General features: G+C 47.3%; 1 protein-coding gene across 1 annotated transcript; it reads right to left on the bottom strand.

Moving 5' to 3' along the window:
- Positions 1–862: 862 nt before the first annotated feature.
- LOC124648101 (transcription factor RHD6-like) lies at positions 863–1,797 on the bottom strand. Its single transcript, XM_047187922.1, has 3 exons — positions 1,324–1,797; positions 1,094–1,225; positions 863–985 (listed from the first exon to the last, which is right to left on the bottom strand). The coding sequence occupies exons 1-3, from the start codon at positions 1,795–1,797 to the stop codon at positions 863–865; spliced, it is 729 nt and encodes a 242-aa protein (XP_047043878.1).
- Positions 1,798–13,371: the final 11,574 nt, after the last annotated feature.

The raw sequence follows: 13,371 nt of genomic DNA, 5'->3' as shown, positions 1-13,371 counted from the left end.
TGGATGTAATACTTTTAAAGTAATAAAAGCGTCCTTTATCGAAAAAGTTAAACGCATATGACCAAGCATTTATAATCATCTCGGATGCTCCGTAAACACACGCGGCAGAGGAAAGCTGAAGCCACCTTTCTTAGACGGTTTCATTTGTTTCGCCTTCGCACACGGTTTAATAAACTACTATATGTGTAGTGCACCGGTTGTGACACGGTCTAGAGGCTCTGTGACCCGATCTCCTGTCATTCTTTGCTGTTGGTTGGCCAAGGAGAGTCCATCTAGTTTCGTTAGACATCATGTGTATTGTTTTTGGGTCTAATGTCTTTTGTAAACTAGGTCAACTCTTCTTTCTAATCACTCGATTTAGCAGTTCTCCTACAAGTGTTGTGTTTCGAGTTGCAGCAGATCATGGCAATGGCAATGACAGACTTCTCTTCGGGTGAAAACCCATGATTTAGCATCGGTGGTTGGATCTAGTGACGTCACTGCTGTTTCCTTTCTAGAGGTGTCTTCATTGAAACACCTCTGTTGTTACATGTTGCCATCATTTATGGTTCATGTTGAAGTTTTGTGCATCTATGTTTTTTTTGGTAATACGTTGGTTATGTTTTTTTTGGTTAGATCGCATTGGTGCATAGACTAGCTGTAATTAATGGAAATCAATCCTTAATTGGAAGACTTTACTGCAATAGCAGTAGCTATACTTGTATGGTGATTACATGGCAAATTTAGAGGTTCACAGACTGGGCCAAAGAAGAAGAGAAGGACAGATCACAGATAAGCAAGCTGTGCTGTCCAAAGTTACTGACGCAATGCTCTGAATTCTGGGAGAGAATATACTAGCGGTAGCAATTTGATCGGCTCGTCGCTAGATCCATTGATGATTCTGCTGTGACGACGAGAGCATAATGGCGTCGAGCGCGGCCTTCACCTGGGAGATCTCCGGCGCCTCCCCGCCCTGCGCAGGCCAGAAAGCGTCCGTCTCGAGCACCTGGCATTATTTGTTCAGTTCGCGAATGAGAACAACGCCAGGAGACGATACAATTCGAGGTCGAAGCGCGTGATTTCGTCTTTTTCTTGAAGGGGTTAATGGCCGTACCGTGAGCTGGAGCTGCATGAACTTGACGTAGGTGATGGCCTTGTCGAGCATGGTGACCATGTCCACCTTGCTGCCGTTGGGCACCAGCTCCTGCAGCGCTCTCAGCCGCTCGCCGATCCGCTCGCGACGGTTCTGCACACAGTTATCCAGCAAATCTCGTCAGTTCACTGTGAATTAGCAAGCCTCATGTCCATGCATGACTTGGGATGAAACACCATGAGCGTGCTTACCTTGGCAGCATCGCTCTGTGGCTCTTTGGGTGGAGGACTGGTGCTCGCGGACGTTTTTCTGGGCTTGATCGCCGCTTTCCTGTCGCCGCCGCACTGCCTCTTGGGATCGGTAGTGCTCTCTTGGTCCGCTCCCTGCTTTGCCTGCGCGAGCGCACGAGGTCGCTTGTGCGATGCGGACGCCGCCGACGCCGACGGGTCATCGAACGAGAGCATCGAAACAGGGGAGGAGACGCCGGTTGCGTGGTGCTTCCAGCCGACGTCGTGCCCATCGAACGCGCTGGCGTTGCCAGGCTCGGCGCCGAGGTCGCCGGTTGGCAGCTCCCATGCGTGGCTGCCGAGCAAGCATTCCTCCTCCAGGAGAAAAGGTTGGTAGTGGTGATCGTACCCGTAGCCGAACGAGAGGCCGCCGGCGTCCATGAAGGGCGGCACGCCGTCGTCGTGGCAGAGCATGGCTGGCTGACCCACTAGAGCCATGGCGGCGGCGATGACGAAGGACAACAAGAGCAAGTAAGCGAGCGAGCTATACCTAGGCTGCACCACACCAGTAGTTTATCAAGCGACGTGCGTGTGCGTGGGTATGTCTCTGGATGTGAGGCAGGAGAGGATTGAAGTAAGCTTCTCGGTTTTGGCGAGTAATTCCCTGTGTGCCACTTTATATAGCGCAGCTCCGCAACGACACCCACATGGCCACCGGCAAAGGCGCAAAGCTGACGATTAAGCAGGCGCTGGTCATGCCGCCATGGAGGCATTAGCATGACAGGATTATAGAAATGCACTCGCATTTAATGCCCTGATCAAGTTCTAGGAGATGCTCCATATGATCGATCCAGCTTCATAATTGCACCTGATTCTGTTTTCCATTTTTATTACTTTGGCTGCTCGAGTTCATGGAAGACACTGGTGGAAAAATGGCCTTCGGTCGCGGTGCGCAACTGCCATTAGTCGCGGTTGCGCAACCGCGACCTATTATTCGCGACTAAAGGCCCCCCCCTTTAGTCGCGGTTCCTTACGAACCGCGACTAAAGGCCCGTCCACGTGGGCGGCAGGCGAGCGCCAGGGCGGAGGACCTTTAGTCGCGGTTCTGCTCGCCAACCGCGACTAAAGGCCGCCGCAGGTTTAGGGTTTTAGCCCCCCCTAACCTGGTTCCCCTAACCCCTGGTTACTTTTTAAGTTGTATTGTTTTATTTCTTTTGTGTTTTATTTTAATTTTGAAGGAGTTTCACATATTCTACGGTATACATGCATGTGAATGTACAATTTCAAACAAATTTGAAATTAGAACCAAAAAGAATTCAAGAGGAATATACAATATATATTCAATATCGGATGACCATATACAATTTTGAACAAGTTTCCATACATATATTTAGTGCATATAAAGTTCTACGTCCTCTACATAGTGTTCTCCTCTAGGATCGATGACTTGGTTCGCCAACCATCCAGCTAGTTCCTCTTGAAGTGGTCGGAAGCGAGCTTCCGGAGTAAGCGTCGCCCGGAGGTTATTCCTCCCGGTGTTGTTCTCGGACGGCTGCCGCTCGGTGGTGTATCTCCGGATCCTCTCACAAACATAGTATCCACATAGATTGGTCCCCGGTGGCTGAATGTCCCCGGTCGCAGCCTTTGCCATTTTAAAATGTAGCTCTTTTTTGAATTCACCGACCTTTTGATCTACGAACCGTCTCCAAACCCTACGAGGCAAGGAAAATTAAATGAACAAGAGAGTTATTAATTAGTTACTTGATATTAGGAAATGATGAATGTAAAAGGCCGATCGATATAGAGCGCAAACGAATGAAAGTAGTTACTTTTGCATCATTTTTCTCATGTTGCCCCAAAGCTTCGTATCCATATTCAGAGAGTCGTGGACGATAACTGTGGAGTTCTGAATTTGAATTACTAGCAGAATCCAAGTGGAACCTGCGGACACGATAGATGCACAGTCATGCATAACTCATCGATTAGCCACATACCATGCATGGAGTAAACAAAAGAGAATGTGCTCAAGACAGAAACACTCACCCAAAATGGTAAGGAAATAGAATATCACTTTTGAGTTCCTGATTTGTAAGAAACATCCACAGGTCATCCTCCACGTCTCTGGGGTGGTGTTGTAACACATATGAATTAACGATTTGTGGGTCAATGAACCCAACATCATGGGTGTGCCTTATTCGCATTTCCCGCTTCTTCAATCTGCATAATAGCGTACACAACAAGATAGTTAGGACAATATATATATTTATAGTGCAGGCAATGAACGAGATGGGGTAGAAATTAATAAATCACTTACAGAACATAGCAGCTGATGATAGATTTGTCGAGCTCGCGCAGATTGAACAGCTGGAACAATTCACTCCGATGAATTGTTATATAGTAATGTTTGAAGTGATGCTCATGTCTAACTTCCGCATAAATATATTCTCTGGCGTTTTTAAGTTTTATGTAAGCCTTGTACCAATTTAGCAGACCTTTCATTTGTCGAGGTAGATCCTCTTCCTGCGCAGGCTCGACGAGAGGACCATCCTTCACATATCCAAATACTACGTCCTTCATTGCCACGTCATCAAGGCCTAATGCTACACGAAGAGTCATACCTAAGGCTGCCGCTTGTTCTTTGGCTTTCGCTACAGTCAATCCCTGTGCTGCCGCAGCTGCTATGACATCGTGGGCTTCGTCCTCCGGACTTGCGGCTTTCACTATGAGCGGGGGGATCGACCGTTTACTTTGTTCCCCGAGCTGGGCAACTTGTTGTTTCCCCTTTCTAATTTTTTCCGGGCCTCCTCCAAGGCTTTCTTCTCCTGCTTCTCCGCCTCCTCGCTTCCTCCGGAACGTGAGTGCTTGCACACGAAGTTCACGTTCATAGTCGTCGTGGAGATTCTTCGCGGCTTGGGACGGTGTGTTCAAAAATGTCTTAGCCCACTTCTTTTGCTCATCGAATATACTGGCTTGGGCTCGCCCTCTATTTTCTTCTTGCAGCTCGCCTTCCATTTCTCTAAATCAGCAGCCGCGCCCGCCTCGACTTCCTCGGCACTACATTCCCAAGACCTCTTGGGGAGAGGCTTAAGTGATGGCTCCGGTATCTTTGTGGTTGCAGTGTACGTAAGGGTCCGGGTTAATAACCCGGGACCGCTTCGCTTCTTCGCCGGAGGTGGATTGGGGGCGGCGTCTGATCACCCGCCGGACGAGGACTGGGGGGCGGCGTCTGCTTACCCGCCGGAGGTGAATTGGGGGGCGGCGTCGGCTTACCCGCCGGAGGTGTAGGTGAGCCACCACCACCACCACCACCGGAGGGGGGTGGACTTGTTTGCCTTGGCGCCTCGCCTGGAAACTTGATAAACTTCTTCTGCCACAGAATGAACTGGCGCTTGACATCTCCAAGTCTTGTCGCCCCTTCAGGTGTAGCAATGTCAATGTCCAGGTCCTCAAACCCTTGGACTATCTCCTCCACCGTGACACGAGCATAGCCATCCGGAATGGGGTTGTTGTGGTGGAGTGCTCCGGTGGTAAAGCACCGCCGGTGGCTACCTTCATGGACATGTTCCCGATAGGATAATACAGATGACATGCTTTCATCTCCTTTATATCGTCCACGGGGTAGCGAGGAGGCTCCGGTGCAGTAACTTCGACCACCAGATGCTCCGGTGCAGTAATTTCGATCGTCGGTGCACCAGCCCGGTGAGGCCTCCGTGGAAGCCACGCTGCTTCTTCTCTCGCTGGCTTCCGAGATCCATTGGATGATCTTCATGCTGCGCCCGAGCTGCATCTCTTTCGGCTACTAGTACACTCACGGTTTTCTTCATCACATCCATTTCCGTTACCAGCTTCGCCACAACATCCGCATCCCGATCCATCTTTCTCTTACGGCTTCGTAACCGTACGGGTCATCGTTCGGGGAACCCTACTTTCCACGGAATGTCCCCGGGCATGCCTCGTACACGTCCTCCGTGTTCAGGATTCCCGAGGGCTTTTGTCGTGGCGTCGTTCTCTCTCGTTGAACTTGATCCTCCCTCTTGAGCATCCCTCATTGCCTCAATAAGCTTTTTGGTGGGTTTAATTATTTTGCCCCGATAAACACACTCCCCTGTCTCCGGGTTCGGCCGATCCCCCATGCCCGTACCACCAGCTTTTGGCCCTTGGGTCCCATCCCTCCGTACTCGGACGGATTCCTCGCGCCCTCGCCTCGTTCTCCATCTTCTCCCACCTAGGCTGCCAAAAGCGATACCCTCCTGGCCCCATAATATGATTGTACTCCTTCTTGGCCGCATTCTTCTTATTTTTTTCGACAATTCAAGGAACTGCTCCGATTTCTTTTGCTTCACAAATTCTGGCCAATCATGTTGCAGTTTCTCATATTGTCCTTTGAAATCCGGAGTCTTGCCCTCCTTGACAAAGTCATGGGCTAGATTTTGCTTGTATTTCCGAATGCGTCGGCCATCTTAGAAAGAGAGAACTCGTTTGACTAGCTTGCACCTCTCCTTGTTTTCCTCAATCTTGTTACCCGCCTCATCGTATCCGCGGTATTCCGGAGGTAGAACGAAATGTTCTATAAGCTTCTTGAAGCAATCTTTTTTTGTTCTCTTATCGACGAAAGTGAAACCAAGACGTGCCTTCTTTGGCTCATTCCACTCCTCGGACGGTGATCGAGACGTTCTCTCTAACAACGGCTCCGCATTGGCCGATAAACTTGGTGGCGTTCTTGCTGGGCTCCAGCTGCCTGCCGGTTGCTTCGTCGACAACCTCGATGGTGCATGTTTCGTTTGGTTTCATCGTCTTGGTTGCGCCACGCTTTGACGACGACGTACTCGATTTTTTCGACGATCCGGCCGAGGGCTAAAATAAGAAAGAGAGTCGCGCGTGTTAGTACACACATATTTATTCAAATCAGTTAGTTTGTATATCACCAGAGGCTCAATGTATATATATACCTCGGCGCCGGAGGTGGTTGTTGCTACTTCCAATTGAAGATCGTCGTTTACCGACGTTTCTTCGGCATCATCTTGCTGACGGCGCCCTTCATCTTCACCGTCAAGGTTCAGATAAGAAGAGATATCATCTTCTTCTTGTCCGGTCGGCACATATGGAATATCGCCTTTTATGATGCCGAATATATGATCTTCAACGTCCGGATCATAGTTGTCCGGAATCGGGTCAGCTCTATCGTCCGCCATATGTCAGTCCTGAAAACATGTAGTCAAAACAAATTAATCGTGTATATGCCAGCATTATTATCACATCTCTTCTACATATAAAGAGAGAGGGCGACGAGGGAGGCGAGAGGGGGGACGCAGTGACCGCGTGACCGAGAGACCGGTGGCGGTGGTGAAAGGGGGGACGCAGTGACCGCGTGACGACCGAGAGACCGGTGGCGGTGGCGAATTGAAAGCGGGGACGCGCAGTGACCGCGTGACCGAGAGACCGGTGTGGCGGTGACCGAGAGAGCGGTGGCGGTGCCGAGAGAGCCGTGGCGGTGACCGAGAGTCTAAATTTTGTTAAGTAAAATTTTGATCATTAAGTCTAATTTTTCTTAAGTTAAAATTTTGATCATTAAGTCAAAATTTTGTTAAGTAAAATTATTGTTAAGTATACAATATTATATACATTAATATACTATATATATTACATATTTGTTAAATTTTCTTAAGTCAAAATTTTGTTAAGTAAAATTATTGTTAAGTATACAATATTATATACATTAATATACTATATATATTACATATTTCTTAAATTTTCTTAAGTCAAAATTTTGTTAAGTAAAATTATTGTTAAGTATACAATATTATATACATTAATATACTAGTTAAAATTAAAAAGAACAAAAAAAAGTAAAAAAAGAAAAAATCCGGCGGCCGGCGCCCCTTTCATGCATGTTAAGTTATTTTGCCGTTTTTGTTAAACTAAGTTTAATTTTTTTGTTAAGTTTAAATTTTTTTTAGGTTTAAATTTTTGTTTATATCATATATTCATGTTAAGTTTTTTTTTTGCTAAGTTTTTTTTTTGCTAAGTTAAAAAAAAAACAAAAAAAAGAGAGATCGAGAGGCAGGGGCGCCGTGTACTGGCGCGACCCCTGCCTCTCTCTCCCCCGCGCGGCGCGGCCTTCCTCTCCCTCTCTCTTCCCTCCGGCGGCGGCGGCGCGGCGAGGAGCAGGGGGCGGCGCGGCGAGGAGCGCATGCATGCATGGGGGCGGGGGCCGGGGCGGGCACACACGTACGTATCCGCGGCGACGGCGTCGATCGAGGGCGGCGGCGGTCGGCGAGAGGAGGAGGGGCCGGCGCGGCGGTCGGCGCGGCGGTCGGCGGCGCGTGGAGTCGACGGCGCGCGGCGGCAGCGGAGGAGTCGATCGGCGCAGCTCGTCGGCGTTCGAGAGGAAGAAGATGAAGTGAACCGCGCGCGGGCGCGCTCGCTTTTATAGGCATTGAGCTTTAGTCGCGGTTGGGGTCACCAACCGCGACTAAGCAGTAGCCTTTAGTCGCGGTTAGTGAGCCCAACCGCGACTAAAGCTCATTTTTCGGCGGTTTCGAGATTTCCGCGGAAATACCTTTAGTCGCGGTTGGCGAGGCCAACCGCGACTAAAGGTCTTTTTCATAATACTTATCATTTTCAAAATTCTTAAAAATACAAAAAATATATCAAAAAATTCAGGAAAATAAAACTAATTTATTCCAAAATATTAATAATACAAATAATATATCAAAAAATTCAGAAAAATAAAACTAATTTATTTATAAATGTTAAAAATACAAATAATATATCAAACAATTCAAGAAAATAAAACTAATTCATTTCTAAATGCTAAAAATACAAATAATATATCAAAAAATTCAGAAAAATAAAACTAATTCATTTAAAAATCTTAAAAATACAAATAATATATCAAAAAATTCAGAAAAATAAAACTAATTCATTTAAAAATCTTAAAAATACAAGTAATATATCAAAAAATTCAGTAAAATAAAACTAATTCATTTAAAAAATTTAAAAATTCAAATAATATATCAAAAAATTCAGAAAAATAAAACTAATTCATTTAAAAATCTTCCCTCTTCCCACCAGTTCTTCCCGGCCGCCTCTGTCTTCTCGTTGGCCCCCTCTTCCCGCCTCTTTCTTTCCGCCGACCCCCTCTTCCCGCCTCGTCTTCCCCACCTCCTGTTAGCTTGAACCATTTGCACCGGAACAAAGGGACCCTAAAGGAGGGTCCATAGTCAAGTTCCCATATCTCCTCTATGTAACCATAATATGTGACCTTTTGCCCATTCTCGGTTGCTGCATCAAAGCGGACACCACTCGTTTTGGTTGGTGCTCTTTTTATCTTGGGCGATCGTGTAAAATGTATTCCCATTTATCTCGTACCCTTGGAAAGTCGTTATAGTCGAAGATGGTGTCTTGGCCAACATGTACAGCTGATCTACAACCTTATTGTCACTCATTAAATGTTTTCTCAACCAACTGCCGAAAGTCTCCATGTGGGCCTTCCTAATCCAGGATTCAGGCTTCCCGGGGTTGTCCGAGCGTAAAATATTCTTGTGTTTCTCAAAGTACGGAGCCACCAAGCTGGAATTGGTCAGAACTGTGTGGTGTGCTTCAGTCAGAGAATGGCCGTCCATACATATCGTTGATTTCCTTCCGATCGTGCCTTTTCCACTTAGTCTCCCCTCGTGCCGCGATTGAGGAAGACCAATCGGCTTAAGGTCGGGAACAAAGTCAACACAAAACTCAATTACCTCCTCATTTCCATAGCCCTTGGCGATGCTTCCTTCCGGCCTAGCACGGTTACGAACATATTTCTTTAATACTCCCATGAACCTCTCGAAGGGGAACATATTGTGTAGAAATACAGGACCGAGAATGGAAATCTCATCGACTAGGTGAACCAGGAGGTGCGTCATAATATTGAAGAAGGATGGCGGGAACACCAACTCGAAACCGACAAGACATTGGACCACATCGTTCGTAACCGTGGTAGAACTTCCGGATTGATTACCTTCTGAGAGATTGCATTGAGGAATGCACATAGCTTCACAATGGCTACTCGAACATTTTCCGGCAGAGCCCCTCAAAGCAATCGGAAGCAATTGCGTCATAATCACGTGGCGGTCGTGAGACTTCAGGTTTTGGAACTTTTTCTCCGCCATGTTTATTATTCCCTTTATATTGGACGAGAATCCTGACGGGACCTTCATACTGCTCAGGCATTCAAAAAAGATGACCTTCTCTTCTTTGGTCAGAGCGTAGCTGGCACGACCTTGAAACCGTTCCGGATGCAGGTCATCAGGGTCTTTCAAACTTTGCTGGTCCTGCCGTGCTTCCTTTGTATCATTTGACTTCCCATACACGCCCAAGAAGCTTAGGATGTTCACGCAAATATTCTTCGTAACGTGCATCACGTCGATTGCAGAGCGGACTTCTAGGACTTTCCAATATTGATTTCTTCTTCCACATGGCTACGTGCCCGTCAGCTCCCTTCGGAACTGATTGTCCGCCAGGACCCTTTCCAAAGATGACTTTCAAATCCTTGACCATATCAAATACCTCAGCACCGGTAGTGTTCCGCAGTGCTTCGGCCGGTGATCTGCCTTGCCGTTGTAATGCTTGCCTTTCTTTCTTCTTGGATGACCTTTCGGAAGAAATCGACGATGCCCAAGGTACACGTTCTTCTTACAATTTGGCAAATGTACACTTTGAGTCTCATGTAAGCAGTGCGTGCATGCATTGTATCCCTTATTTGACAGGTCCCGAAAGGTTACTAAGCGCAGGCCAATCGTTGATGGTTACGAAAAGCAACGCTCGTAGGTCAAATTCCTCTTCTTTGTGCTCATCCCACACACGGACACCAGGTCTGCCCCACAGCTGTAAAAGCTCATCAACTAATGGCCTTAGGTACACATCGATGTCGTTGCCGGGTTGCTTCGGACCTTGGATGAGCACTCGGCATCATAATGAACTTCCGCTTCATGCACAACCAAGGAGGAAGGTTGTAGATGCATAGAGTCACGGGCCGGGTGCTATGGCTGGAGCTCGCTCGCCAAAAGGATTCATGCCATCCGTACTTAGACCAAATCTTATGTTCCTTGCGTCAGCTGCAAAATCTTTGAACTCTCTCGTCGATCTTTCTCCATTGCGTTCCATCTGCGGGGTGTCTCAACTCCCCGTCCGACTTACGGTCCTCTTTGTGCCATCGCAACAACTTGGCATGCTCTTTGTTCCTGAACAGACGTTTCAACCGTGGTATTATAGGAGCATACCACATCACCTTGGCGGGAACCTTCTTCCCGGGTTTCCGGCCCTCAACATCGTCACCGGGGTCATCGCCTCGATCTTATAACGCAATGCGAGTGCATACCGGGCATTCATTCAAATTCTCGTATTCACCGCGGTAGAGGATGCGATCGTTGATGCATGCATGTATCTTCGGAACCTCTAAACCTAGAGGGCAGACAACCTTCTTTGCTTCGTACGTATCGGTGGGCAACTCGTTATTCTTTGGAAACATATTCTTCAACATTTTCAGCAAGTCTTCAAATGCCGAGTCAGCTACACCTGCCTGTGCCTTCCATTTCAGCAAATCCAGTAGTGCAGCCCAGCTTTTTCAGACCATCATCGCATCCGGGTACAGCGCCTTCCTGTGATCCTCTAACATGCGATCCAAATTCTCCCTCTCTTTTTCAGTTTCGCAGCGACTCCGTGCATCAGCAATGGTCCGACCAAGATCATCAACGGGATCATCACGTGCCTCTTCTTCACCTTCCCCTTCACCTTCCCCTTCACCTTCAGCATCCTCCATGAAAGTATCACCGAAATGAGCAAGATAGCTTTCATCGATGAAATCATCCCCTTCTTCATCTTCTTCCATTATAACCCCTCTTTCTCCATGCTTGGTCCAACAATTATAGCTTGGCATGAAACCGTGCCGAAGCAGGTGCAGCTGAACATCTCTTGAGGAAGAGTAACCCTTCTGATTCTTACATTTAACACATGGACAGATAACAAAACCCCCCTGCTTGTTCGCATTAGCCACTACGAGGAAATCATTCAAACCCGTACTGAACTCGCCGGAGAGTCGGTTACCGTACATCCATTGTCGATTCATCTGCATTATTATAATATAAAATATATAATTAACCATCATGCATTTGTTAAACTAACTAGCTACAAACAATATTAATTAAACAATATAAAATATATAATTAACCACACATGCACATTTTATCAACGACACATCAAAGGTTCAAGTTGCTAACCGCGATCGAGGAGGAAAAAATAAATGAGAAAGCTCAAGTGTGGCTCCAACACTTCATATCATGTTTGTTTCATGCTCTTGGGGCATTTCATCAAACACCTTATGTGCATAAGAGGAACCAAAAGCAAACCTAACACCCACTTGTGAAGCTTGTGAAGAAAATGGCACCAAATGGCTAAGTGTTGGCTGCTGGGTGGGTATATATAGGGGGGGCGGATTTAGCCGCGGTTGGCCAGGCCAACCGCGACTAAAGGCCTTCCGGCACCTTTAGTCGCGGTTGGCCTGGCCAACCGCGGCTAAAGCCCCCACGTGCAACGGCTGGCCACCGAGCGCCCTGGGCCCAGGCCTTTGGTCGCGGTTCGCCTCCCGAACCGCGACTAAAGGTACCATTAGTCGCGGTTCCTTTACCTTCGCGACTTATGGGGCTCACCGGAAGCCTGTTTTTCTAGTAGTGAGACTTCCCTTTCCTGTATTAAGATAGCTACCGTTCCGTGGATGCGCTGCACAGATGAGCCAGTTCATCAGGACTTCAGGCAAAAGAAGAGGGAGGCTGGCAAAATTTTCCTGCTCTTACATTTTCGGTAGTGCAATTCGCCACACCACTAGTCAATTATGCTTACACATATAAGGATTTGGGTACCGGTAAGAGAAAAAAATCTCAGAGGAGACCGATTTTTCCGGTAACCAGGCAAATACCGGACAACATTCTCAAACAAAATCTAAATTTCAAAATTAAAAATTCCTAAATTTAAATATAATATTTGAAGGGGGAGAGAGTGAAAGTTTTGGACAAATGAGTTTGGGCATGCGATTATAACGAAGGAGTCACCGTATGGTTTAGGTTGGACTATCCAATCAGCCCAAATTCAAATAGACTGTCATTTTTTATGAAAACCAAAGTAGGTGGAAATTCCGGTTACCCGCCGGTAACCACGGTATTTCACTAGGTAACCAAATCCATGTGCACATTTAGACACCTCAGGGCCTTCACCTCTACTTGTGCACTTGTTTTATCTGTGGTGTTTGGGTTTTCACAGCCAAGCCAGGAATCTCCACCGCGGATTAGTTTCCTAATGACGTTACAAAGCTGCAGGGATAGGATGCAGATGCCTACATACCCCTTTGATTACTGCAAGTTACAGGTGTTAATCACCTGGCTCTGATACTGGCTAAGATATGTAGGCAGTTGCTTGCACCTTGGCATCTGCATTTTGCTCTCGCTGTCTATTCCTCTTTAATTTTATATACGATGCCTAAGCTGCTAGCTAATGCACATGCCTAGCGCAGCGGCAAACTCTACTCTTCCATCCGTGGCCATTAATGCGGCGTATATTCGAACAAGATCTCCTGTTAATTAGTCCAGACATTTGGTTTTCAACAAAAGGAACCGATCGACTAGTAGCTTTTTCCCGCCCTCTGGTAGATTTTTTGGGACGCTTGATCATGACCAAGCAGCTCAGATTTCATCCCTTAGCCATGAAAATCACCACCCAACGTGTATTGTTGGAGATAATTGTTAGATGTATATATCTGTATATTGTAGTTTCCCGATATGTTAGGAGGCTTTCTGCATATGTGCACCTGTACATGTACTATATATTGCGGCCTTTGGCCCCTGGTAATACATCAAGCATATTGCCCTAACATGGTATCAGAGTAAAACTTGGTCCTAGTCTGTACGTTGTCCCGGCCGTAGCTGCCGCTCTTCGCCCGCCGCCGCCGGCCGCCGCTCTCCGTCCGGCCATCTTCGCCGGCCGTCTCCCCGGCCGTCTCCGTGGCCGTCTTCCCCGGCTTCTCCCGCTCCCACGCCGGCC

This window comes from Lolium rigidum, chromosome 1, assembly GCF_022539505.1.
Source record: "Lolium rigidum isolate FL_2022 chromosome 1, APGP_CSIRO_Lrig_0.1, whole genome shotgun sequence".
NCBI lineage: Eukaryota > Viridiplantae > Streptophyta > Magnoliopsida > Poales > Poaceae > Lolium > Lolium rigidum.
Note: the sequence above shows the minus strand (reverse complement) of the source record. Positions and strands in the feature narration are given on the sequence as shown.

What these genes read in the sequence shown, in the direction of transcription:
- LOC124648101 (XM_047187922.1), bottom strand. Translation starts at nt 1,797, where the DNA reads ATGGCTCTAGTGGGTCAGCCAGCCATGCTCTGCCACGACGACGGCGTG. An exon ending in CACAGAGCGATGCTGCCAAG is followed by an intron (nt 1,226 to 1,323) that starts GTAAGCACGCTC and finishes AACTGTGTGCAG; the next exon opens with AACCGTCGCGAGCGGATCGG. An exon ending in TCATGCAGCTCCAGCTCACG is followed by an intron (nt 986 to 1,093) that starts GTACGGCCATTA and finishes AAATAATGCCAG; the next exon opens with GTGCTCGAGACGGACGCTTT.